Source organism: Balaenoptera acutorostrata, chromosome 1 (assembly GCF_949987535.1).
Source record: "Balaenoptera acutorostrata chromosome 1, mBalAcu1.1, whole genome shotgun sequence".
Lineage (NCBI taxonomy): Eukaryota > Metazoa > Chordata > Mammalia > Artiodactyla > Balaenopteridae > Balaenoptera > Balaenoptera acutorostrata.
In genome coordinates, this window is record NC_080064.1 from 156,741,777 (window position 1) to 156,769,376 (window position 27,600).

At 35.5% G+C, this 27,600-nt stretch overlaps 1 protein-coding gene across 1 annotated transcript in view; it reads right to left on the bottom strand.

Moving 5' to 3' along the window:
• Nucleotides 1-27,600, bottom strand: part of CR1 (complement C3b/C4b receptor 1 (Knops blood group)) — a 189,414-nt gene that overhangs the window by 41,520 nt on the left and 120,294 nt on the right. The window contains 6 exon segments of the mRNA XM_057528241.1: nt 10,967-11,052; nt 19,614-19,713; nt 20,347-20,526; nt 22,290-22,520; nt 26,009-26,094; nt 27,454-27,556. Of these exon segments, the coding sequence (XP_057384224.1) occupies nt 10,967-11,052; nt 19,614-19,713; nt 20,347-20,526; nt 22,290-22,520; nt 26,009-26,094; nt 27,454-27,556 (786 nt within the window).

Sequence of the window (27,600 nt, forward strand, 5' to 3'; positions counted from 1 at the left end):
ACCACAACACCCAGGAAATTTTTATCCATGCATGCTTCAGGAAGTGGGTTGGTAGGACCTTGGATCGGGGGGGGGGGGGACAGATCCACTCTCACTTGCTGTAATTGGAGAAGAAGCAAAACCGAAGAGTACAAAACAGGGTGGACATACAAGGAGACAGAGAATTTGTGGAAGTCTAACCAGCCTGATGGGAGAATCAGGCACAGTGTAAGAGGAGGATAGAGATGAGTTTGGAGGCAGAGGAAAGGGATTGAGTTCCCCTGCCCCAGGTGACCCTGGCAGGGGCTGGGCTTTCCCCTCTAGTGACAATAGCAAGCTCCCTCACAGAGGAGGTGAAAAGCAAAAGTGTTGAATGATTTACTGCCTGGCTACCTAGTTGCAACTGGAGGGAGCCATTGCTCTCCAGAAGCATGAATTTCTGAGAAGGGACTTCCTTCACTTGGGGGAGGGAGAGGAAAGGGAAAGAGGTGGACATGAATAACAAAGAGCATTGAAGGAATTCTTTGCCTGCTGTCTGCTTTGAGATTTTAGCTCTACTGGAGGATCCTCTTACTGCTCAGTGGTGCTTACATAAGCCACAGTTGCTAAGCCCACACCTCTCCTCACTCTGCCACCAGATTTTCCTATGTCATGTTTTTTGTTTGTTTGTTTGTTTGTTTGTTGTACCCTTCCTCCGAAGTGCAGCCCCAGAGCCAACTCAGGTAAAAAGAAACCAAAGCTTGAGCTATAGTGCCACCTGTTGAATTGCAATAATCAAAGTAAACAACTAAGAAAAGTATGCTGTACTTCAAATGCACATTTTATCAAACATTATGAAAAGTCACAGTAATATGGTACCACAAAAACCCCAATAATTCTCTAGCAACCAAATCCAAAGGCACAGAATATTGCAATCTGACTAAAAAAGAATTCAAAATAGCTGTTATAAAGAGATTCAATGAGCTACAAGAAGACTCAGAAAGGCAATTCAGTGAACTCAGGAATAAAATTAATAAACAAGAAGAAGTTATTTACCAAAGAGACTGAAATTTTTAAAAAGAACCAGACAAATTCTGGAGATGAATAATTTAACGAATCAGATGAAGAATGCATTAGTGAGCTTAGGAAATAGGGCAAATTAGGTAAAAGAAAGAATTAGCAGCCTGGAGGATAGGAATTTAGAAATGACTCAAAGAGGGGAGAGAACTAAGATTTGTAAAAGGTAAAGAAGACCTATGAATCAATTACAGGAAAAAAAACTGTAAATAATACATACACAGGTAAAGAAGACCTATGAATCAATTACAGGAAAAAAACTGTAAAAAATATAAACACATGGAGGCTAAACAATAAACTACTAAATAACCAAGAGATCACTGAAGAAATCGAAGAGGGAATCAAAAAATACCTAGAAACAAATGACAGTGAAAACACGCTGAACCAAAACCTATGGGATGCAGCAAAAGCAGTTCTAAGAGGGAAGTTTATAGCAATACAATCCTACCTCAAGAAACAAGAAACAACTCAAATAAACAACCTAACTTACACCTAAAGCAATTAGAGAAAGAACAAAAACCCCCCAAAGTTAGCAGAAGGAAAGAAATCATAAAGATCAGATCAGAAATACATGAAAAAGAAATGAAGGAAATGATAGCAAAAATCAATAAAACTAAAAGGTGGTTCTTTGAGAAGATAAACAAAATTGATAAACCATTAGCCAGATTCATCAAGAAAAAAAGGGAGAAGACTCAAATCAACAGAATTAGAAATGAAAAAGGAGAAGTACCCACTGACACTGCAGAAATGCAAAGGATCATGAGAGATTACTACAAGCAACTATATGCCAATAAAATGGACAACCTGGAAGAAATGAACAAATTCTTAGAAAAGCAGAAACCTCCGAGATGGAAGCAGGAATAAACAGAAAATATAAACAGGCCAATCACAAGCACTGAAATTGAAACTGTGATTAAAAATCTTCCAACAAACAAAAGCCCAGTACCAGACGCCTTCACAGGTAAATTCTATCAAACATTTAGAGAAGAGCTAACACCTATCTTTCTCAAACCCTTCCAAAATATAGTGAGGGAGGAACAGTCCCAAAATCATTCTATGAGGTCACCAGCACCCTGATACCAAAACCACTCAATGTCACAAAGAAAGAAAACTACAGGCCAATATCACTGATGAACATAGATGCAAAAATCCTCAACAAAATACTAGCAAACAGAATCCAACAGCACATTAAAAGGATCATACACCATGATCAATTGGGGTTTATCCCAGGAATGCAAGGATTCTTCAATATACACAAATCAATCAATGTGATACACCATATTAACAAATTGAAGAATAAAAACCATATGATCATCTCAATAGATGCAGAAAAAGCTTTCAACAAAATTCAACACTGATTTATGATAAAAACCCTCCAGAAAGTAGGCACAGAGGGAACTTATCTCAACATAATGAAGGCCAGATATGACAAACCCACAGCCAACATTGTTCTCAATGGTGAAAAACTGAAGCCATTTCCACTAAGATCAGGAATAAGACAAGCTTGCCCACTCTCACCACTATTATTCAACATGGTTTTGGAAGTTTTAGCCACAGCAATTAGAGAAGAAAAAGAAATAAGAGGAATCCAAATTGGAAAAGAAGTAAAACTGTCACTGTTTGCAGATGACATGATCTGCAATGACATGATCTGCAGATGACCTGAGAATCCTAAAGATGCTACTTTAGGATGCCAGAAAACTATTAGAGCTAATCAGTGAACTTAGCAAAGTAGCAGGATACAAAATTAATGCACAAAAATCTCTTGCATTCCTATACATTAATGTTGAAAAATCTGAAAGAGAAATTAAGGAAACACTCCCATTTACCACTGCAACAAAAAGAATAAAATACCTAGGAATAAACCTACCTAAGGAGACAAAAGACCTGTATGCAGAAAACTATAAGACACTGATGAAAGAAATGAAAGATGACACAAACAGACGGAGAGATATACCATGTTCTTGGATTGGAAGAATCAATATTGTGAAAATGACTATACTACCGAAAGCCATCTACAGATTCAATGCAATCTCTATCAAACTACCACTGGCATTTTTCACAGAACTAGAACAAAAAATTTCACAATTTGTATGGAAATACAAACGACCCTGAATAGCCAAAGCAATCTTGAGAAAGAAAAACAGAGCTGGAGGAATCAGGCTCCCTGACTTCAGACTATACTGCAAAGCTACAATAATCAAGACAGTATGGTACTGGCACAAAAACAGAAATATAGATCAATGGATCAGGATAGGAAGCCCAGAGATAAACCCACGCACATATGGTCACCTTATCTTTGATAAAGGAGGCACGAATATGCAATGGAGAAAAGACGGCCTCTTCAATAAATGATGCTGGGAAAACTGGACAGCTACATGTAAAAGAATGAAATTAGAACACTCCCTAACACCATACACGAAAATAAACTCAAAATGGATTAAAGACCTAAATGTAAGGCCAGACACTATAAAACTCTTAGAGGAAAAGATAGGCAGAACACTCTATGACATAAATCACAGCAAGATCCTTTTTGACCCACCTCCTAGAGAAATGGAAATAAAAAGAAAAATAAACAAATGGGACCTAATGAAACTTAAAAGCTTTTGCACAGCACAGGAAACCATAAATAAGATGAAAAGACAACCCTCAGAATGGGAGAAAGTATTTGCAAATGAAACAACTGACAAAGGATTAATCTCCAAAATATAGAAGCAGCTTATGCAGCTCAATATCAAAAAAACAAAAAACCGAATCCAAAAATGGGCAGAAAACCTAAACAGACATTTCTCCAAAGAAGTTATACAGATTGCCAACAAACACATGAAAGGATACTCAACATCACTAATCATTAGAGAAATGCAAATCAAAATTACAATGAGGTCCATTCTCTGGTAGGTCTGTGTCTTTATTCCCGTCTTGCCCCTAGGTTCTCCATGACCTTTTTTTTTTTTTTTTTAGATTCCATATATATGTGTTAGCATATGATATTTGTTTTTCTCTTTCTGACTTACTTCACTCTGTATGACAGACTATAGGTCCATCCACCTCACTACAAATAACTCAATTTCGTTTCTTTTTATGGCTGAGTAATATTCCATTGTATATATGTGCCACACCTTCTTTATCCATTCATCTGTTGATGGACACTTAGGTTGCTTCCATATCCTGGCTATTGTAAGTAGAGCTGCAATGAACATTTTGGTACATGACTCTTTTTGAATTATGGTTTTCTCAGGGTATATGCCCAGTAGTGGGATTGCTGGGTCATATGATAATTCTATTTTAACAGTAGATCCTTATTAGTTATCTCCTCACACTGGGCAGAAAGGCCACTATCAAAAAATCTACAAACAATAAATGCTGGAGAGGATGTAGAGAAAAGGGAACCCTTCTACACAGCTGGTGGGAATGTAAATTAGTGCAGCCACTGTGGAGAACAGTATGGAGGTTCCTTAAAAAACCAAAAATAGAGCTACCATATGATCCTGCAATCCCACTCCTGGCATATATTTGGAGAAAACCATAATTCAAAAAGATACGTGCACTCCACATGGAAGCAACCTAAATGTCCATCAACAGAGGATTGGATAAAGAAGATGTGGTACGTATATAAAATGGAATATTACTCAGCCATAAAAAAGAACAAAATAATGCCATTTGCAGCAACATGGATGGACTTAGAGATTGTCATACTGAGTGAAGTAAGTCAGACAGAAAAAGGCAAATATCACATGATATTGCTTATACATGGAATGTAAAAAAAAAAAGTGTACAAACAAACTTATCTACAAAAACAGAAATAGAGTTATAGGTGTAGAAAATAAACTTATAGTTACCAGGGAGTAAGGGGGGGAGGGAAAATTGGAAGAAAGAATGCTTTTTGAAGAGATATCTTTAGTAAATCAACACAGTCTGTTGATTTCAGAAAGCTGAGACCTAAAACCTCATTTTAATTTTAAATAAATAACACAAAGAAAAAGAAAAAAAAAGTACAATGAGGTATCACCTCACACCAATCATAATGGCCATCATCAAAAAATCTGCAAACAATAAATGCTGGAGAAGGTATGGAGAAAAGGGAACCCTCTTGCATTATTGGTGGGAATGTAAATTGATACAGCCAATATGGAGAACAGTATGGAGGTTCCTTAAAAAACTAAAAAAAGAACTACCATATGACCCAGCAATCCCACTAATGTGCATACACCCTGAGAAAACCATAATTCAAAAAGAATCATGTACCACAATGTTCACTGCAGCACTATTTACAATAGCCAGGACATGGAAGCAACCTAAGTGTCCATCGACAGATGAATGGATAAAGATGATGTGGCACACATATACAATGGAGTATTACTCAGTCATAAAAAGAAATAAAATTGAGTTATTTGTAGTGAGGTGGATGGACCTATAGTCTGTCATACAGAGTGAAGTAAGTCAGAAAGAGAAAAACAAGAGACAAAGAAGGTTATTATATAATGATAAAAATGTCAGAACATCAAGAATATATAACAATCATGAATACATATGTACCCAACATCAGAGCACTGAAATATATTAGGCAAATGCTAAGAGATCTAAAGGGAGAAATAGACAACAATACAATCATAGTATGAGACTTCAATACCTACTCTCAGCAATGGATAGATCATCCAGAAAATCAACAAGGAAACATTGGAATTGAACCATACTCTAGAACAAATGGACTTAACATACATTTATAAAACATTCCATCCAACAGCAGCAGAATAAACATTGTTCTCGAGTGCACATGGGACATTTTCCAGGATAGATCATATGAGAAAGCACAAAACAAATCTTAGCAAATTTAAGGAGATTGAAATGACACCAATTATCTTTTCTGACCACAATTGTATAAAACTAGAAATCAACAACAAGAGGAAAGCTGGAAAATCTACAAATAATTGGAAACTAAAAAATACACTTCTGAACAACCAATGGGTTAAAGAAGAAATCAAAAGGGAATTAGAAAATTATCTCAAAACAAATGAAAATGGAAATAAGACAAATCAAAATTTATGGAATGCAGCAAAGCAATTCTGAGAGGAACATTTATAGTGATAAACGCATATCCTAAGAAATTAGAAAGATCTCAAACAGTCAACTTAACTTTACACCTTGAAGAATTAAAAAAAAGAAGAACAAATTAAGCCCAGAGTTAGCAGAAAGAAGGACATAATAAAGATCTCTGAAGAAGTAAATGAAATAGACACCAGATAAACAATAGAAAGGATCAATGAAACTAAAGCCTGGCTCTACAAAAAGATAAACAAAATTGGCAAACCTTTAGCCAGGCTAAGTATGAAAAAAGAAAACTCAAATAGATAAAATTAAAAATTAAAAAGAAGATATTACAACTGATACTACAGAAATACATAGGACTATAAGAGACTTTTATGAAAAATTATATGCCAAAAAATTAGATAACCTAGAAAAAATTGATAAATTTCTAGAAACACAAAGCCTACCAAGACTGAATCAGGAAGAAACAGAAAATCTGCACAGACCAATAATGAGCAAAGTTTGGATCAGTAATCGAAAACCTCCCAACATAGAAAACTGTAGGGCCAGATGGATTCACTGGTGAATTCTACCAAAATTTAAAGAATAATTAATACCAATTTTCCTCAAATTCTTCCAAAAAATTACAGAGGTGGGAATACTTCCAAATTCATTCTATGAGACCAGCATTAGATTACTTTGGTAACAAAGCCAGACAGGGACAACACAAGAAAAGAAAACTATAGACCAATATCTCTGATAAATATAAGTCCAAAAATTCTCAACAAAAAATTAGCAAAACAAATTCAAGAACACATAAAAAGGATTATACACCACAACCAAGCGGGATTTACCCCTGGGAGATGCAAGGATGGTTCAACATACCCAAATCAATAAATGTAATACATCACATTAATAAAATTAAAGATAAAAACTCATATGATCATGTCAATACATGCAGAAAAAGCATTTGACAAAATGACATTCTTCCATGATAAAAAGTCTTGGCAGATTGGGTATAGAGGAATATATCTTAATATAAGAAAGGCCAGCCATAACAAATCCACAGCTAACATTATACAAAATGGAGAAAAACTTGGAAGCTTTTCCTCTAAGATCAGGAACAATACAAGGATGCCCACTCTTAAAACTCTTATTCAGTATAATACTGGAAGTCCTAGCTAGAGTGAATATGCAAGATAGGGAAATAAAAGGCATCCAAATCAAGAAGGAAGAAGTAAAACTGTTGTTACTTTCAGATGATATGATTCTGTATATAGAAAATCTGAAATGCTCAACCCAAACACTGTTGGAACTAATCAATTATTTCAGTAAAGTTGCAAGATACAAAATCAATATAGATAAATCAGTTGCATTTTTATACACAAAGGATGAAACATTTGAATAAGAATAAAGAAAACTTTTCCATTCACAATAGCATGAAAAAGAATAAAATACTTAGGAACAAATTTAACCAAGGAACTGAAAGATCTGCACAACAAAACTCACAAGACTTTGCTGAAACAAATAGAACAAGATGCAAACTAATGGAAAGATACCCCATGTTCATGGGTCAAAAGAATTAATATTGTTAAAATGTCTATATTATTCAAACCCATATATAGATTTAATGCAATCCACATCAAAATACCAATGGCACTCTTCACAGAAATAGAAAAAAAATCTTAAAGTGTATATGGAACCACAGAAGACTTTGAAGAGCCAAAGCAGTACTGATGAAAAAGAACAAAACTGGAGGTATTACAATTCCTGATTTCAAACTACACTACAAAACTACAATAATAAAAAACAGTACAGTACTAGTACAAAAATAAACACATAGATCAATGGAACAGAATAGAGAGCCCGGAATTAATCCCCTGCTTATACAGTCAATGAATATTTGATAAGGGAGGCAAGAGCACCCAATGGGAAAAGGATAGTCTCTTCAACAATTGGTGCTGGGAAAACTGGATGAACACATGCAGAGCAATGAAATTGGATCCCTATATTATATCACTCACAAAAAGTATCTTGAAGTGGATCAAAGATTTAAATATAAGACCTGATATTATAAGACTCTTAGAAGAAAGTGTAGGGAAGAGGCTCTTAACATTAGTCATGGCGATGACCTTTTCAATACGACACCAATAAAAGCACAAACAACAAAAGGAAAAATCATCAAACTTAAAACTTAAAAGCTTTTGTGCAGCAAAAGAAACAATTAGCAAAATTAAAAGGAAACCTACAGAATGGGGGGAAATTTTTGCAAACCATGTATTGGATAAGGGGTTTAATATATAAAGAACTCATACAACTTAATAACAAAAAACAAAAAATCTGATTGAAAAATGGGCACAACTAAACAATTTTCAAAAGAAAACATACAAATGGTCAACAGGTACATAAAAAGATGGTCAACATCACTAATCATCAGGGAAATGCAGATTAAAACCACAATGGGGTATCACCTCACATCTGTTAGAATGGCTGTCATCAAGAAGACAAGAGATGACTAGTGGTGATGAGGATGTGGAGAAAAGGGAACACTTGCGCAAATGTGGTAGGAATGTAAATTGGTGTGGCCACTATGGAAAACATATGGAGGTTCCTAAAAAATCTTAAAATAGATCCAGGAATTCCACCTCTGAGTATTTATCCAAAGAAAATAAAAACACTAACTCAAGAAGGTGTATGCACTCCCATGTTCATGATGGCATTAGTTACAATAGCAAAGATATGGAAACAACCTAAGTGTCCATCAATAGATGAATGGATAAAGAAAATGTGGTACATATACAATGAAATATTGAAAGATGGACATCCTACCATTTGTGACAACATGGATGGACTTTTAGCACATTATGCTAAGTGAGATTTGTGACAACATGGATGGAATTTTAGCACGTTATGCTAAATGAGATAAGTCAGACAGAGGAAGACAAGAACTGTATGATACCACTTATATGTGGAATGTAAAAAAGCCAAGTTTTAAAAACAGAATAAAATGGTGATTACCAGGGGATAGGAGGACAGGATGGATGCTGTCTAAGAGTATAAACTTACAACAAGTAGAAAGTATGCCCTAGAGATGCACAGATCAATGAATATACACAACGACATTATACTATAATCATAAAACTTGCTGAGAGACTAGAAACTAATTATTCCAACTACTAAAAATAAAGAATAATTATGTAATGTGATGGAGGTGATAATTATTCCTATGATGACAATCATATTACAATATATGAATGTACATCTTAAATTTACATAAAGCTATATGTCTAATATATTTCAAAAAAAAGGTTGAAAAGAAAATATAAAAGATAAGACATGAGGAAATAATCACAGATTTGGGGTAATAAAATGCTAAATGACTACTATGTTCTATCACAACATAGTAATTTAAAACATACTGGTATAATTGACTATTCATACGTTCACATGTACACACATGACCAATATTGACTCAGTTAAATGTTTATTGACCTATAAATATAGTAGAAGTGGAAACATTTTTCATTAAAGATAACCTCCTACAAAAGGTGCCAGACCTTGAAGATTGTATATAGTAAATGATAATACCTTGCTAATTTGAATTTTTTTCAGAGAATTTAATATTTTTTGGCAAGTAAAGAAGGTACCTTTTATAGTTTCTCATTTATGTCTTTGGATATCTAAAAGCCAATGTTATTTTCCGGAGGGAAAATAACCCAATGGGAAAAGGACAGTATTTTTTGGAGGAATACCTGTGAATATATTGAACATATTCATTGTAGGAAATTTATAAAATGTGGACAAACAAAAAATGATAAGGTCCAAAAATAAATATTCTTAATAATTTAATGTATATTGTTTCAGATATGTGTGTCACGTGCATGTGTGTCTATGGTTATATTTTCTATGGTATATTTGGTGGCTGAATAATATTCTAGGATGTAGATATATAAATATACTATCTATTGTCACTTGGATGTGGCATCTCAATCTCTAATTCTTCATGGTATAATTTTTACCTTTCTTAAAAACTTATCATAACCATTTTTAATAGGCCTTATGTCTTCCATCAGCTATTTACAAACCATGATTTCTAACATTTTCCACTACCATAAATATTGTTGCATTGCGTGTCTTTGGATGAAAATCACGGGAAAAGTCCATGATGATTATTATCTTGGGATAAATTCTGGGAAATGGAATCGCTAGGTCAAAGGGTATTTGCATTTAAGGCTTTAGTATATATTGTTCATTAGCCTTCCAGAAGTTTGTGCCCACTTTTACTGCCATCAATTCTGCATGTGATACTGATTTCTTCACAGCCTTAATACTTTACCAATTTGTAATCATTCTTCTATCTTCCTCAACATTTTGGAGATTCACTTTACAATATTCCATTGAAAAGATGAATGGCCAACTAATCAAGAACAAATACAACTAGGGCATGAGCTTGGAAGAATTTGAGGGAAGAATAAAGAGCAGAATAACCCGAGGCTTGGGAAAATTGCTAAGGATTGTAAGATCTTTTATGCTTCAGAGTAAGAATGATAAGGAAGGGAGTAATCTACTTCCTGGGCTTATAATGTGATATTAAGAGGTTGTAGAGACAAAATTAATTTTCTTTAGCATCTTTTAAGTTTAGTCACTAAGGAGAATGATCATTATACTGAGAGTTTATTATCAAAGTAGGAAAGTGGGGCAATTTTACCTGAGTTTAAGTCCACAGTTTCAGATAAATTACCTCCTAAAATAAAGAAAAACCAGGAGGACCATGCAGCACATGACTCCAAGTTTCACACAACTGAGAGACAACTCTGTGCAAGAAGGATTCAATTCCTTCTTCATAATTCCAGGGATAAATAAGGATAAAATGGAGGGAATTATGGGAAAAAATAATTCAACTCACTCTCACAAATAGGTGCCTTCTTATCCCAAGTGACATTAGTGCCTGAGAGGAGACAAGTAGCAGAAGGGGAACCAATGAGTCGATACCTAGAAGCAAAGAATGAAAAATGATTAGACTCTACACAGATTTCCCACTTAAATCACCATGAGAAAACAATAGCAGGAGGATGTTACAAATTACAGGACAGATTAAAACATGAGAGACGTCAAGAAAGAAACTGCATCTCCACCTACAAATTAGTCTTTATTCTTCAGGGCAAGCTAAAATTCTTACCTTTTTAATCCATCTCCATTCCTAGTCCCCTCACAACTCATTGCAATATTCCCGTTATTATTCATGGGATACTTCTGTACTTGGCTTAAAGGTACCTCAGAATTATTTTATCCATTTGTACTTTCAGATAAGAAATTATAAGTGCTTGATTAGGAGGGAAGATGTCTTACTGAAATATATACACTCTTCAGCACCTAGCCTAGAGACTTTCAAGCATGTGGTGCTCAAAAATATCTATTGAGTGAAGGAAAGAATGAAGGCTTTACCCTGAAGACTTAGTAAATGAGAGTCAGAGGAAACAGCTAACCATTTTACCTTTGAAATGTAGAAAGCAGGGGTACTCACCCACTGTGTCATAAAATCATTCAAAGTAGGTCACAAAATTTGAAACTTCATCATTTATTTTTTATTTATTACATCTCTATGTTGTTACTGTGAGAAATGTCACAAAAGATACTCAGCCAAGCTATTCATATGTTCCAATGTACAGCAGGGCTAAACTTAATAAAGTAAAAGGTGATGGGTGTAATGCAAAGTCACATAACAGTGAGGTAGTTACTGCAACAGTTAAGAAATCTGTCTTTTGATTACCTAGGACATGTGATCAGGGCAGTACCCATTTGTAGCAGAGACTACTGGAATCTCCAGTATCCACTTTTCTTTTCTTCATTAGTAACATGACCCTGTATTTTTAACTGGACCATTGGCCACTTTCAATAACGGCTTCATTTCTCAGCTTCCCTTACAGCCGTGTGACTATGTTCTGGCTAGAGGGATGTAAATGGAGTGTCTGGAAAGTGTCTTCACAGGGATAAGTGTTCCCTTCCTCCATTCTTGCTCTTTGCTAAATGAAGTTTGGACCATGAGTTGAGATGGACTCTCTAATGGAAGGATCCCAGGTTTCTGTGGATCTTGGAGCCACTGTATGAGCCCTGGGCCGCCATCGTTCTTAACATGAGAGATAAGTAAACTGCTATCTTGTTCAAGCTCCTGTTATTTTGTGTTTTTTCTGTCTTTTATAACTTAATCTAATCTTAACTGGTATACCAGCTCTTCCCAAAACAGTAACAAAAAGATGGTGGGAACCACGTTGGTAGAGCAATGACAGTGAATATTTTGGTAGACACAGTAAGTCACTTTTATATTTAGGTAGTGATTAAATTTTACTTATTGTTACCTTGTTTTTTATGAGCTGTGTTCTAAAATCTTTTAAGTGTGCCAACAAATATTTAATCTTCAAAATGTCTGCAAACAAACATTTTGAGAACCACTTTAGTAAGGAAAGAGGATAATCATCCCTGTACTACGTGTGTGTTTCCTTCCGCCTGTCTCCTATCATACATTTAAATGTTGCCTTAGGAGCAGAGGGTCACGGGTATCCTCTGACTTTTGACCTTATAAAGGCTGCTCTTAATGTACTCACTATGACTAAACTAGAGGTTTGGAGTAAAAATGTGAAGCAGGTTCCAGCCTCTGTATGACTGTAAAAAGCAGTGAATATTTTTGAACATATTGTAAGACACTAGTATGCTGCAGTAGTGATTATGTTGTAATTTTTTTCCTGGATGGATTTCCCATCTCTGTGAATTTCTTTTACTGGAGCCCACTCAGTTCCCCTGAGCATTAGAAATCTGTATAGTTTTCTGTATAGAACAACTCTAAATTGTTGTTCAAGAGCCATGAGAGTCCTTTCCCTATAAGCATCATACATACTGTGGAGAAGCATGCTGAGGCATTGGAGAGCCCATTAAGTAAGGTCAGGGATGGGAGAATCAAGGGCTAGGATGATGTCATCTTTATCTTTTCCTATTTGTTCATGTACTTTGAACTATTTAGCTGTGGAGGGAATCTATGGAGACATTCAGTAGGCTGCAAATTACTAAAAGTAGCTCACAGATATGATTTTCAGCAGTCCTCTTTTTTTTTTTTTTAAAAAAAGAATTTAAAATTGAATTTTTTTGGCTTATAAAAGTTAACATACATTCATTGTAGACATATTTGGAAGTTGTGAATAACCCAAAGATCAAAAATATCACCATCCAAGATAGCACCACTCATAGTAGCTAATATTTTGCTATGAATCCTTCTAGCCTTTTTATCTAAAAATATATGTGTAACCCAGATGTCAACTGGACTTAGCTACCTTTAGAAGGAAGAGCTGGTTAAATTGGACACAAGCACCAATTTTACATTTGTTAAGTACAGATTCCCATCTGCCCTCCAAACCCCTCCAAACCCCTCCAAACAGTCTCAGATTTCTCAGCCCCATCAGTCCTTCAGATGACTGCAGCCCCAGTCAACATCAAAGACACTATCAAGAGAGTGAAAAGATAATCCACAGGATAAAAGAAAATATTTGGAAATCATTTATCTGAGAAGTGTTTAATATACAGAATATATAAAGAACTCCTGTAACACAACAACAAAAAGACAAACAACCCAATTGAAAAATGGGCAAAGAACTTGAATGGACATTTTTCTAAAGAAGATATACAAATGTACAAAAGATATACACATGAAAAGATACTAACCATTATTAGTCATTAGGGAAATCCAAGTCAAACCCACTTCAGACCTTCCAGGATGGCTATAATAATAACTTTTTTGAGCTTTTTTTAATAATAACTTTTTAAAAATGGAAAATGAAAGCATTGGTGAAGATGTGGATAAAATGGAATGCTTGTAATTGTTGGTGGGAATGTAAAATGGTGCAGCCACTGTAGAAAACAGTTTGGCTATTCCTCAAAAAGTTAATATATAATTAACATATGGTCTAGCAATTCCAATCCTAGCTATATATCCAAAAAGACTGACAACAGAGACTCAAGTAGATACAGGTTTATCAGCTGATTTATGTATTTTTAAGTACATCCTGGAAATTGTATTTTTCCTACAAAATGGCACATTTCATGGATGTTTTCAATTTCATTAGGATAGAGAGGATATACTATTTTTATTTAGTATTGATTGAATCCCTTCAATATCTACGATATCTCCTTTCTCATTCACGTGTATTTGCAGATTTGTTATTTTGTGAAATTACAATTGGCCAAATTCCGTTTGTTTAATTGGCCACTTTAAGAAACTACTCTGAGATTTTTTACTTATCGTTCCCTTTTTTCCTTTTTTTAAATTTCCTTTCTTTATTAATTTCTTAGTCCAGCTTCTTTTATATGTTCATGTTCTAGTCATTTAAAAATTCTTAGGTAAAATGTTTTGTTCATTTATTTGAAAACTTTTTGTCAGATAACAAAAGTATTGACTATTTCTCTAAGGACAGTTTTGGCATCAGCATCCCAGAAATTTTCATGAGTAATATTTGCAGCAGCATTCATAATGAACAGGCTGAATAATGTAAGGTTTACCAATACGGGCTGTTGAGGCAGACTGGCAATATTCAAATTCTAACCTCAACTTCTGTCCTGTGAGTTTTGGTAAATTGGTTCATCCTTCTGTCTTAGTTTCTCTCTTCTGTAAAATGGGGCTATGTGTAATATTCATTTCAGAGTCATTTTCAAGATTAAGTTAATTCATGTAAAGCACTAGAAGAGTTCTCAGGGCTCATGCACTCAATAATCATTCCTTATTGTTATTTGATATGTAATCTGTAATGTCTGTTTTAATTTTCTCTTTGACTAGGATCCAAAACTTGAACTTTTATTTATTCTTTTGTCATTAATTCCTAGTGTTATTTTTATTATAATAAGAGTATGTAGCTGTTTTAGTTTCTCCTATGTTCAAATCTATTGAGGTACACCCTGTGGAGTGATATGCTATCAACTCTTATAAATGGTTCCTAGAAAGAGCTTACATTCTCTGTAAGGTACAAAATTCAACACACATGTACCAAAGCAGCCTCATCCATCAATGTCTTATTTTTTGTACCTTTGCTTACCCAATCTGATGTTTTCAACTATTATTATTATTTTATCAATTTATCTTTTTACTTCTTTTTAGAACCTCCTTGGCTTGGAATAATAAAAGAAACTGAGGAAAAATAATGCTCTTTCATCTAACCATAGGTTGGCAAACTGAGTTCTGCAGGCCCCATGTATGCTGTATCACACATTCATTCATTCACTGTCTAGGGCTACTATCCTACTGCAACTGCAGAGGTGAGTAGTTATAACAGAGATTATATGGCCCACAAAGCTGAAAGTATTTACTATCTGGGTCTTGACAGAAAAAGTTTGCCATCCCTTTGTCAAAGCAATCTACATTTTATTCATCCAGGTTAACATCTGCTCCTTGGCTATTTGTTTATTTAAGTTTAATTTATTTCTTTTCAGTAACTTAACAACAGAAAATTACAACATATGATTTTGCTTAGAATACCATGTATTTCAGATAACCCTACTTTCTCCAAGCACATTCAAACATATATATGCATATAGAGTATCTCTTCAAAATTTGTCATTATTTTTCCAAGTTGAAAACAAACTTTACAAATTGTTTTCTCAGTCCATATCACATCATGATCATCCATCCAGATCACTGAATATAGGATCTAATTAAGTCTTTTTGATTGCTGCAAAATAGTTCATGTGTAGATACCTAACAATTTCTATAGTGGCTGCATCATTTTACATTCTCACCAGCAATGTACAAGGATTCCAATTTCTACACATTCTCACCAACACTTTTTATTTTCTGTTTATTAATAATTACTATTAAAGTCATATTAAGAGGTATGAATGGGTTTAATTTGCATTTATATAATGATTAATAATGTTTAGCATTTTTTATGTGTTTATTGGCCATTTGTATACCTCCTTTGGAGAAATGTCTTACTCAAGTCCTTGGCCCATTTTAAATTAGGCAGTCTTTTTCTTGTGGAGTTGTAGCGTTCTTTATATATTCTGTATATTTAATTTTGTCAGATATATGATTTGCAAATATTTTTTCTCATTCTATGAGTTGTCTTTTCACTCTCTTGATAGTGTATGCTATGGTCTGAATGTTTATGTCTCCCCAAAATTCATATGTTGAAATCCTAACCTCCAAAAGTGATGGCATTAATAAGTAGGGCCTTTAGGAGGTATGTCATAAAGGTGAAGTCCTCATGGGTGGGAGTAATGCTCTTATAAAAGAGACCCCACAGAGCTTCCTAACCCCTCCACCATGTGAGGACACACGAGAAGCATACACCTAGAAGAGGACCTTTGTTGACCCTGCCAACACCCTGACCTCAGACTTCCAGTTCCTGGAATGGTGAGAAATAAAGTTCTGTTGTTTATAAACTACCTAGCCTGTGATATTTTGTTATAGTAAACTGAATGAACTTGATAGTGTCTTGATGCAAAAATGTTCTTAATTTTAATGAAACCCAATTTGTCTATGTCTGCTTTTGTTGCCTGTACTTTTGGTGTCATATTTAAGAAACTATTGCCAAATTCACGGTCATGAAGATTTGTCCCTATATTTTCCTCTAAGAATTTTATAATTTTAACTTTTAACTTCAAGTCTTTGATCCATTTTGATTTAGTTTTGTATATGGTGTAAGGTGGCTTCATTGTTTTGCATGTGAATATCCAATTTTCCCAGGACCATTGTTGAAGAGAGAGTTCTTTCTGCAGTGAGTGGTCCTTGCACTCTTGCTGAAAATCAATTGACCATAAATATGCAGCTTTATTTCTGGGCTATCACTTACTCCATTGGTCTGTGTGTCTAACTTTATGTCAGTAACATACTATTTTAATGACTATAGCTTTGTAGTAAGTGTTGAAATAAAAAGTGTGAGTCAACCAACTTTGTTCTTTTCAAGACTGTTTGGGTTTTCTGGGTCCCTTGAAATTCCATACAAAATTTAGGATGGTTTTCCATTTCTGCAAAAAATACTGTTGGAATTTTTGTAGGTATTGCATTGAATCTGTATATCACTTTGGGCAGTATTTTCATCTTACCAATACTAAGTCTTCCAATCCAAGAATATGAATGTATTTCCATTTATTAAGTCTTCTTTAATTTCTTTCAGCAATGTTTTATAGTATTCAGTGTATAAGTCTTATGTCTCCTTGGTTAAATTTATGTCTAAGGATTTTATTGTTTGATACAATTATAAATGGAATTTTTCTATTATTTTATTTTAGAAATGTCTTTTAATTATCATGTAGTTTGAAGTTTTTATTGACTATATTTAGAAGGCATTGTTCTTCAAAAGGGGAATTTAAGCCATTCACAGGTACTGTAATAACTTACACATTTTATCTTGCTTATAGTGTTCTTTCCTTTTATTTATTTAACAATTCCCAGGGTTGGAACTCAGTACTGTATAAAACCAGCTCCATTCTTGCTCTGCTGATGCTGTTTCCAGCAAGAGAGAGAGAAAGCTTTCTAGTTCTTCCTTTTCTTACCCCTCTTTTGTCATATGGACCAAGTGGTTGTGCTTTTTTGATTGCCATTGCGATTTTGAATTTATATATTTTGATTTTATACTAGTATGGAATAATATCTTCTTTATTTATCATGTCAAGAATATGTACTTATCCGTATGTATTATAAGTTAAGCATATATATATATTTATTTTACTGCATCACCAACTTCCTAGTTGTTGTGATAAAAATCTATTATTTTATATCAAGTTTACTATACTTCCTTTCATACATGAGTTCTCTTTTAAGAATTAGTTCTGCCATTATATTTAGTTTCACAACCATATTAAAAATAACAATTTTAACTCTGTTTAAATAGTTTTGTGACTCACTACTATTTCTTTGATTTCTTCTTTTAAAAATTTACTCATATTTTTGTGAGAATTATTCTTTTTTCAGGAAGCATATCTAATTGGCATATGTTTTGGGTTCTTACTCATGTAAGACTATATATCTGTGCCTTGGAGATAAATGATAGCTTGGCTGAGCACAGATATTTTATGGCATAATATTTTCTCTCAAACACTAATTTCTGCAATTTAGTGTGTGGAAGAGACTTTTGATGCCAATATGAAGTTCTTCTTTTTCTGTTTATTTTATCTCTCGATAGTTGCAGTATTTTTATTCAGTATCTGAATTTCATAAATTTCCTTCATGTAGGGCCAGTGCCTCTTACCATTAACCTTGCATTTGTTTAGTAAGCCTTAAAGATTCAAACAATCTAGTCTTTTTTATTCTGGTCTGAGAAACTATCTTCCATCATGTGCTAATTAATGCTTCACTTTTTTCTGCTTTCTTTTGTTTTTTTCATATCTAGATTGTGTGTGAGTGAATATGTGTATAATTTTCAGTTTTGTCCTGGATTAATTGTGGAGAATTTAATCTTATTTTCTAATGATCTCTTTGTTTTTTTCCTGGATTCAATCTCCTGATTATTGTTGCTTTTTAGATTCCTGTGTGTTTTATCCATAGGTAAATTTTCCTAATATCAGATCATTAAATCTTATAAATGCCTTTCATAGATTCTATGTTATAAACACACATGAGAGATTTCTAATATCCTATTTTGTAGCTTATTCCCATGTTTATTGGAATACTCTGATTTAGAGAGGAATATTTTCTCTGATTTCTCAAATTGGTCTTTTTATTTTCAATTGCTGTATCTTACCTTATATTTAATGATGTTTTGGCTTGATCACTACAGAGAGAGCTTTAGGCTTATTCCTGAGGGGAGTTGAGAAGGGACTGGTGATGAGATTGTATGGAAGTTTTTAAGTCTCCCAAGCTCAGACAAAGTGAGAAGGGGTGAATATTGATTTACCCTAGTTTAAACTTGCTGGATCATAGGTATAATAGTCTGGGCAGAATAGCATGGGGCTGATGACTAGGGACAGTTTTTGCAGGAAGATTTAATATAGATATCTTTTTTCCCTCATTGTGCCAAATGAAAATTAGTAAACATTCTTTAATTGCTCCCTCTAAGTTGAGGCAATGGCTTCTAGGATGTTTCCCCATTCCAGGGAAAAGTCAAGCGCAAGAACTCCCTTAAGGTCCCCACTCTGTGTGCACTTTAACACTTACATTTCCCAGAGCTGCTGTTACCTTTAATATTTATCCTACCAAACCCTGCCCCAGGGTCCTCTAATCAGCTATGCACCCACTAACCTGTTAAGGATGTTTGCATGGTTCAACCAGCATTTTTCCTTTTATTTATTTGACAAGCTGGTCCTTTTTATCCAGTGAATATCTTTTTCATATACTACCTTCAGCAGAAGCATGGTGCCCTCTCCTAGTTTTAATACTGGTACACATTGCACCTTCTTTTTTTAGATTCCTTGGTCACATGCCTATGTTGTTCAAGCTACCATCTCTACCCAGAAGTTCTATTGCTTACTTTTTGAAGTACGTACGTCAGTAGTCTGGTTTGCATATTTTTGACTGCGTGGAAGGTTGGCATTGCTGTTCTGCAACTCACATTCCAAAGATAGTGCTCCCAACTCACCCTTTATTACATGAATAATTAACTGTTGATCCAAACCGGCTATCTGTGTTTATATGCACCATACCATTGAAGGGTTCTGGAGGTTTTCCACATGATTTTCCTACAGAAAAGGAGCAGAATTCGGGATGAGGTGTACAGTTCAATTTACATTTGTTTTTAAATTCAGACTGGAGTGTAGCATACTGAACAGCCTGTATACTTCTGATTGTTCTACAGAATTGACCACTTTGAGAAAACTCACCATACAAGTAGCTATAGGGCACCTGCTTTTAAAAAGACCAATGAGCATCACCCAATAAAGGTCATTTGTGGTTAAATAATCCCATCAAATCACCCAATAAAGGTCATTTGTGGTTTACCATCCCATCAGCCTAAATTAAAGGCCTTAAATTTGGGATTTTCCTCCTATCTTAGTTAGCCAAGCGCAATTCACTGTGACCCACATAATTTTCTTGTGCCCCTGTTTTACTCATTTCATGGTTTTAGCCACAAAGGGTACCCCCAGTGAATGGAAAATTTTCCTCCAATTCCTCTTGTGAGAGCCATTCCTATGAAATGAATATCTAGTCAAGGTGTAGAAATGCAAGGCAATAAGAAGGGATGACTTACAAGTCCACCCTCCATTTAAATACCTTGGGCAAACTTAGATGTCTCACCTTCAAAATTTGAACAAATTAAATCAGATCTCACAGATTCTTTGATATACATGAATTGGCTCCCAGGAAGGGGTTACTCATATCTCTAAATATCTTGGCACTTGACAAGACCAAGTTTTTTAAGCAGGTGATAGAGAACATATTTTCAAAATACCCAAGGAAGCATTCATAATTCAAAGATGTCCCAACTGGAAACTCATACTCATCAGTCAGGGTTGTAGGCTTTGTAAATGGAAACTGTTTAGGGGCTTTACAATACTTGAAGACCAAAACCACAGAAATATCAAAGTGAGCAGAGAGACTTCCACCCTATCTCCTCTTTCTCTCCAACTGAGCTGATAGATGGGATCACAGAAACAGAGACATAATAATGGCAAAAGAGTTTCTTCCCCTAAGGTAACCCCTGAAGTTACCTTAGGATGGTGCTCTACAATAGCATCTACCCATCAGGAAATTTTTACTGTTTGGAAGACTATTCACCTTTTTGGCCTTTCTGTTCAAAGCAAGAGTTTTAGCCAATAGTTTCACGTGCCAGGCCTCCTATCAGGGTGCCTTTATCTAGAGTTAAGTTAACCATTACATCCTCATTTACTGGTGTTAACATACTCATGCATATTAAGACATATTTACTGTCTCTTTTCACTTATTCCTCCCTACCTCAGTCTCAGGATGCCTACCATAAGCTGCCTCTCTGGTACTAAATAGCAGTCACCACTTGTAGTGGGGTGAATGATGTCCCCCAAAAGATACAACCATCTAAAACATTAGAATGGGAACTCATTTGGAATAAGGGTCATTTCAGATACAATTAAGGTAATGATCTTGAGATGAATTATCCTGGATTACCAGAGTGAACCCTAACTCCAGTGACTGCTGATGTCCTTTTTTTTTTTTTTGCTTTTATTTTTTTATTGAAGGATAATTGCTTTACAATGTTGTGTTAGTTTCTGATGTACAACAAAATGAATCAGCTATATGTATACATATATCCCCTTCCTCTTGCACCTCCCTCCCACCCCCCCATCACACCCATCTAGAGCATCACAGAGCACCTCATTCCACCTCATCACAGAGCACCAAGCTGAGCTCCCTGTGCTTTTAAGAGAGAGGAAGTGGAGATTTGAGACACAGAGATATTGGGGATAAGGCCATGTGAAGACAGAGGCAGGGATTTAAGTGATGTGTCCACAAGCCAAGTAATGCTAGGAGCCACCAGAAGCTGCAAGAAGGACCCTCCTTTTAGAGCCATAGGAGAGAGTGCAGCCCTGCCAACACCTTGATTTCAGACTTCCAGCCCCTAGACCTGTGAGAGAACTAATTTCTGTTGTTTTAAGCTACCTAGTTCATGGTTTATGGCAGCCCTAGGATACTAATAGACCACTCTTCTCATTCTGATGCAGACATTCAAGGACAAGGACAAAACAGACTAAGCCATTCAGTAGCTTCCTCTAAGAAGCTAGGTCTTCTTTATGAGAGGGTATACTGTGTGCTGCATAATTTGAAATAGAGTCTGAACTCAACTATCTCCTCTTTGGTGGAGACTGCTTCTATTTGCCCATTCAATAAGCCTGGCTGGGGACCTAGGCATCTGCATTTAAAGAAATCTCACTGGATTCTGATATATACCACCCAGTTGGAGGGTGAGGAAGATCAAGGAAAGGTTAAATGCCTCTCATCATGTGTAGCCTTTTCTCACTGGATTGCTCTTCTATCTCAGGGCTTCCCTGCCAATGATGCGGTATTCCAAGGTTGGTGCCACACCCTCACTCTATCCCAGCTTCCATTCTTCTCTTGCCCCACTCTCCTCACCACTCCACCAGCAAGTAGAATGATTAGCATCTTACCTAGTCAAACATCTTGGCACTGCTGGAAATATCTGTTTTAGCTATGGCATGTAATTTCGACACTTCCACTTATGACAAAGTTAAACTCACAAGAAAACACCACATCTCATTATAGAAATATAAAGGATGTGGTCCAGGTGTTCTGAACCCATTTAGGGTATATAGGAGTGGGCACTGACCAACAGAACCAGAAAGTTCACAGTGAGGGTCAGGGGTGCTCCAAACCTCATTCCCTTGACTGTCACTTGTGCAGTGGATGGTGCTCTCCCTAAAGAGATTGAAAGTCATCCCTCTGTCTGGGTGGGGGTCACATGTGCAAGATATTTCTTTTCCACAGGAAATGCCTCCCAGAGAAGTTCCTGTGTGGTTCCCATTAAGGAGAGCCAGCGGATTTGGACAAAAGATTTCTAAAAGAGCTAAAAATTACATTAAAATGCTTAAATTTTAATCTGGGTCAATTCCACAATTGTGGGATTCTGTGACTGTGTTGCCAGTTCAACAACAATTAAACTCTTAGGGAGAGTACAAACTACAAAATAAATATATTAGGACACTGCCGAGATGCAGCTAAATGAAGTTACATCAAAATCAATTTTTATTATAAAAGTCTGAAAGGAACTTAAGCATCCTGAACTCTTCAGTAAGTTAAGCCTTCTGGATAATTGAGGCTTAAATAAACAAAAATCTTCTTAACCACATCCATTTAACAAGGAAATCATCCATTAATTCACCAAGAAGGTTTTTTTTTTTTTGAGCACCTACTATACAGAAAGTACTATTTTAAGCACAAAATAGATGAGATCTTTTAACATCAAGGATCTTTATCCTAGAGAATTTTTTCCAAATATATTCCAAATATATACATTTACTATTTGTCTATCCATGATTTAATCTTTTCTTGATACCCTGAGGCTGTTATTCTCAAAAGCAAAATGAATGGTTACAGAAATGCTGCCACAGTGAAATGAAACATTCTCCATACTCCAGTGCATGCTCCAAAGGCTCAGAAATGTTTTGACTTTTGAGATACTTATAGGTTTTACAGTTTGTTTTTCTCATTGAAGAGACACACATTTCTTCTTTTGAGCATATCTTTTGAGAGATGCTCCTTTCCCCTTCTGATTTGATCTGTATTTAGGGAGAGGATACTGCAGCTTGAAAGAAGTATGGATAAACTAACTATTCAAAGGGTGGAATAGCTTAACGAATGTTTACACTCTATTAAGTGATTTTAGGTATATCCTTGAGTTCATGGGAGTAATTTTCTTTCTTTCTTTCATGTTTCTTAATTACATTAAGATTTTCAAATAGCCAACTTTCAAACATGAAAGATGTAACTATGGTTTCATTATATAAATCAGTACAATATGTTCAAATAACATTAAAGCAAAGTATTCATTTGAAAAAATAAATATATATCTTTCAGTCATTACAATCAGAAGATGAAGCAACATCCTGGTGATTTAGTGAAGAAATAAATGTACAGATTGGATATATTAGTAGTGTTTCTCTATTTAACAGGTTACATTTCTGTCATTAAAAAAGAAAAAGCTCCCTAATCCCACTTCCCTTTGCAGCTGTAGTCCCTTTTCTCTACCCCCTTTACATTAGAAGTCCTCTAAGATGTTGTCTATGGTCTGCCCTTCCTCCCCTTCATTCTCCCTTGAACTCATTCCAATCGGGCATTTGCCCCCACAACTCTACTGAACTGCTTTTATCGAGGTCATTCATTACCTCCAAGTCGCTAAACCCAATGATAATTTTCTGTCCTCATCTTATTTGACCTCTCTGAAGAATATAATGCAGTTTCTGAGTCTCATCTCCTTAAACAAAGTTCTCCACTTGTCTTCCAAGATACCTCATCCTCCTGATTTTTCTCTCAACGCACTGGCTGCTTCTTCTTAATCTCCTTTTCTGATTCCTTCTAATCTTTCCAACATCTTAATGTTTAATTTACAAGGCTCAGACCACGCATCTATTCTCTGGTCCCATTCACTCTCTGGGTGATCTCATTTAATCTCTATTTTAAACTCTATATCTAAACCATCAGCAAATCCTGTCATTTCTACCTTCAGAATATATCCAGAATTTGAATACTGTTTATCACCTCTCTCAGTGTTAACCTGGGCCAACATCTCTGGTTAGATTTTTGCAATAGCCTCCCAGCTTGTATCCTCAGCTCTACCCTCAGTTTTTCTTGGCTACAGGTATCTTTTGGGCCTTCAGTTGCTTTCTCAATTGAGAGTGCTGATACCACTGCTACCTCATTTCCTGACAACATTGGCTGTCTCAGCTCCCCCAAGGGTGAGATGGGCTTCTGCACAGCCTCTGCTGTACCACTGCAGTGGAGGTCACAGTAGTTCTAAATCGAAGCCAACGTGACTGGATCCATGTCCACTCTGGCTCTTTCTATCACTTCCTGGCTTAGGTGGAGTACCAGGCAACAGGTCATGGGCTCTAGTGTCCCCAGAGTCTGATCAGGGAGAGAAATAATACAACATGAAATCCAAGGACTTAATAGCCTTGGAATACACAGAAGATGAGAGACAGGAAAGACCGAGCAGATAAGTTGTTTGTTCTTTCTCTTCTAATGGTCAGTTCTGGTTCCACAGAATCTCTCTGGAGATGTCCTATACGGCCAAACAACCAGCCGTCTTTCTTGTGAAGCTTATGGCCACTTCAATAACACAGTCTCTTTTATTTATCTGCTTTTCTTTCCTCTCCACCTCCCTTTTTGTTTTCCTTCACTCTTGCTGCCCTGGGACTATACCCTCCAGTAGAGCATTATAACTCAAGCTTTGTCTCTGGCACTGTTTTTTGGGGAATCTCAATCTAAGAGACACCCTTTCAACTCAGCTCTCTCTAGAGTAGCCAGAGTGAAATCATTAAAAATAAGTTAGATCATGTTACTTTTCTACTCATAATACTCCAATGGCTTTTCATCTTGCTTAGAGTGAAAACCTAAATTCTTACAGAGTATAGAGTTACTCTCTTTTATTGTTTCTGTATACTTCTGTATTTGCTCACTGAACATCAGCCATATTGGCTTCTGAGAAATGTCAGGAGCAGGCTTTTCAAAGAAAATGCCAGGAACACTTCTGCCTTGGACCTTTGTAGTTTCTGCTCCATCTGCATGGAAAGTTCTTCCTCTATCTTTGCACATTGGCAATCAATTAATTTCCATCAATGCTCAAATGTTATTTTCTCTTTTTCTTCCTTAATCAATTTATTTTAAATGGAAACAATTTTTTTCTGGAATTCCTTTTTCCCCTTTACACAACTATTTTATGCATTACCCTGATTTTTTCTTAATAACACTTAGTATTATTTGAAATTGTCTATTTATGTGTTTGCTTGTTTACTTGTTATATATTTATTTTTTTGCCTTTCTCCCTGCACAAGAATATAAACAACATTGGAGCAGGGACCTAGTCTGTCTTGTTTACAGGCATATTCCTAGTATCTAGAAGACTGGTTGGCACATAGTAGTTACTCAAAAAAAAATCTATTGAAAGAATGTGTATATGATGGATGGATGATTGAAGAAAGGATAAAAAATGCTGAAGTGTGACGATCATTTTTAAGAAGGAAAAAGGGAAAATTTGACAAAGCTTCAGGCCATAAATTTCTCCCCATCTGTGAAGCATTTCTTCCCATTTATAGCACATAGTATGTTTATAAATATTTATAGAATGACACCCAAAGCCCATGATGTTCAGGTTTATTTCCTTAAAAAACATTCTTTGTAACTATTTCAACAATAAATATTTCTATCAAAAACAAAATAAACAGAGGGGAAGACATTAGATAATTTCATGTGGTAAAATGCAATAAGAAAATGAAAAAAACAAGGAGAAAGATGCAGACCTGAACAGATGATATTCTTTCTACTTACGTTCACACACAGGAACGCTGTTATTCCAAAGGCTTTTCGTTCCAACCAAGATACAGTAACTGGCTGAACTTCCCTTTAACTGGAACCTAAGGAACAAAGCAGTAGTGACTGGATGAGCACACCATTTCTCTCTTCCATCCACTGACAGATCTCAGCTACTTCCCTTCTGCTAAAACACAATTTAATCCCTAAGTTAAATCCCAGGTGAAAGAAAAAGCTCAGCCCATTTTGTTTCTCAGCTGATAGAGGCTCAGAAACCAAAACATTTAAAAAGATTGTTGCTTCCAGTGAGGACAAAGCAATAACACCTGTCAAAGCTCAGTAATCAGACTTGCCTGAACTAAAGAATGTACAAAAAACATAGACAGGCATTTCCTTAGTCTGGTCCTGGACCTTCAGGAGACCATCTTACCCTGACTGCTCTCTGACAAGCCCCCTTTTGTCATTAGGAGAAACTTTGCCCTCTAATGCAAAGCGTGGCATTTTCCTCTTTTAGTAGACCAGGAGGAAAACAACTCCCGATTTAAGCAAATCAGAGAACATGAGGAAAGATATCAGAGACTGTTCCTTTTGCCAATACATTTGGAATGTTCCTGAATGAGACTTCTGACATATCTGGATTACTGAAGGGTAAAGCCAAATTATCTAGGAAAAAGAAGAAATGGTGAGGAGAGAGGATTCCTTGGAGAACAATCATCCTAAAACATCTGGTTTATTGTCAGACCAGTGGCTCCTGAATTGCCTCTGGGTCTTTATTGGGTGACTGGTAATTGATGCTTGTCAAGAGTCCTTGGAATATACTGAGAACAGCTGCTCTATTGTCCATGCTTTTTACCTGCCAATGGTGTTGGAACATAATATCAAGATCATTTAGATTCACACAAAGAGTTAATGATGTTACTTGGAATATGAACAGCAGTCTTCATGCTCTTTCAACACAGCCTAATACTAATTAGATGATATGTAATTATTATAGATTAAAAATACTTCTGCTTACTCTTTCATTCCTGTTCCAAATGCCACTAATGATTGGTTTAAAAATTTCCTGACACAATCCTTGCATGTTATCTGTCTTATAAATAACTTTCTTTCATATATATGTACATATATATATATATATCGAACTTCTTAACCTCTGGAATATTTATCTCTTCATGCCTACAAATTACTATTTATCCATTTTATCCAAACACTTAATGTTCCACCTAAATATTCATGTTCTGTTGTTATGTTTCTGCTGTTCAGTATATTTACCACTTTTCCTTTTTAAGCATCTGTTCATGGTCCATCTGGTTCTTACCATACTTCCCAATCACTGTTTGAGATATTAGTCTCTTTTAGTACTTTTTCTCCATTAGTCAGCCCCCTTTTTGGATAAAACCCAGGGCATCAGCATATCAGCATCCGGCAATATGGCCCTGGTCTCTTTTGCAGTTCACACTCACCCCTCATCACAAATGAAGGACACTTTTGCCCCAAGGTGGAAATTAAGTGGAAAGAGCACATGTCCATTAGGAAGTTGGTCCAGGAAGTCAGCACATGATTTCACTAGGAAAAAAAAAACCCAAGAGTAAGACTGCCATGTAAGGGAT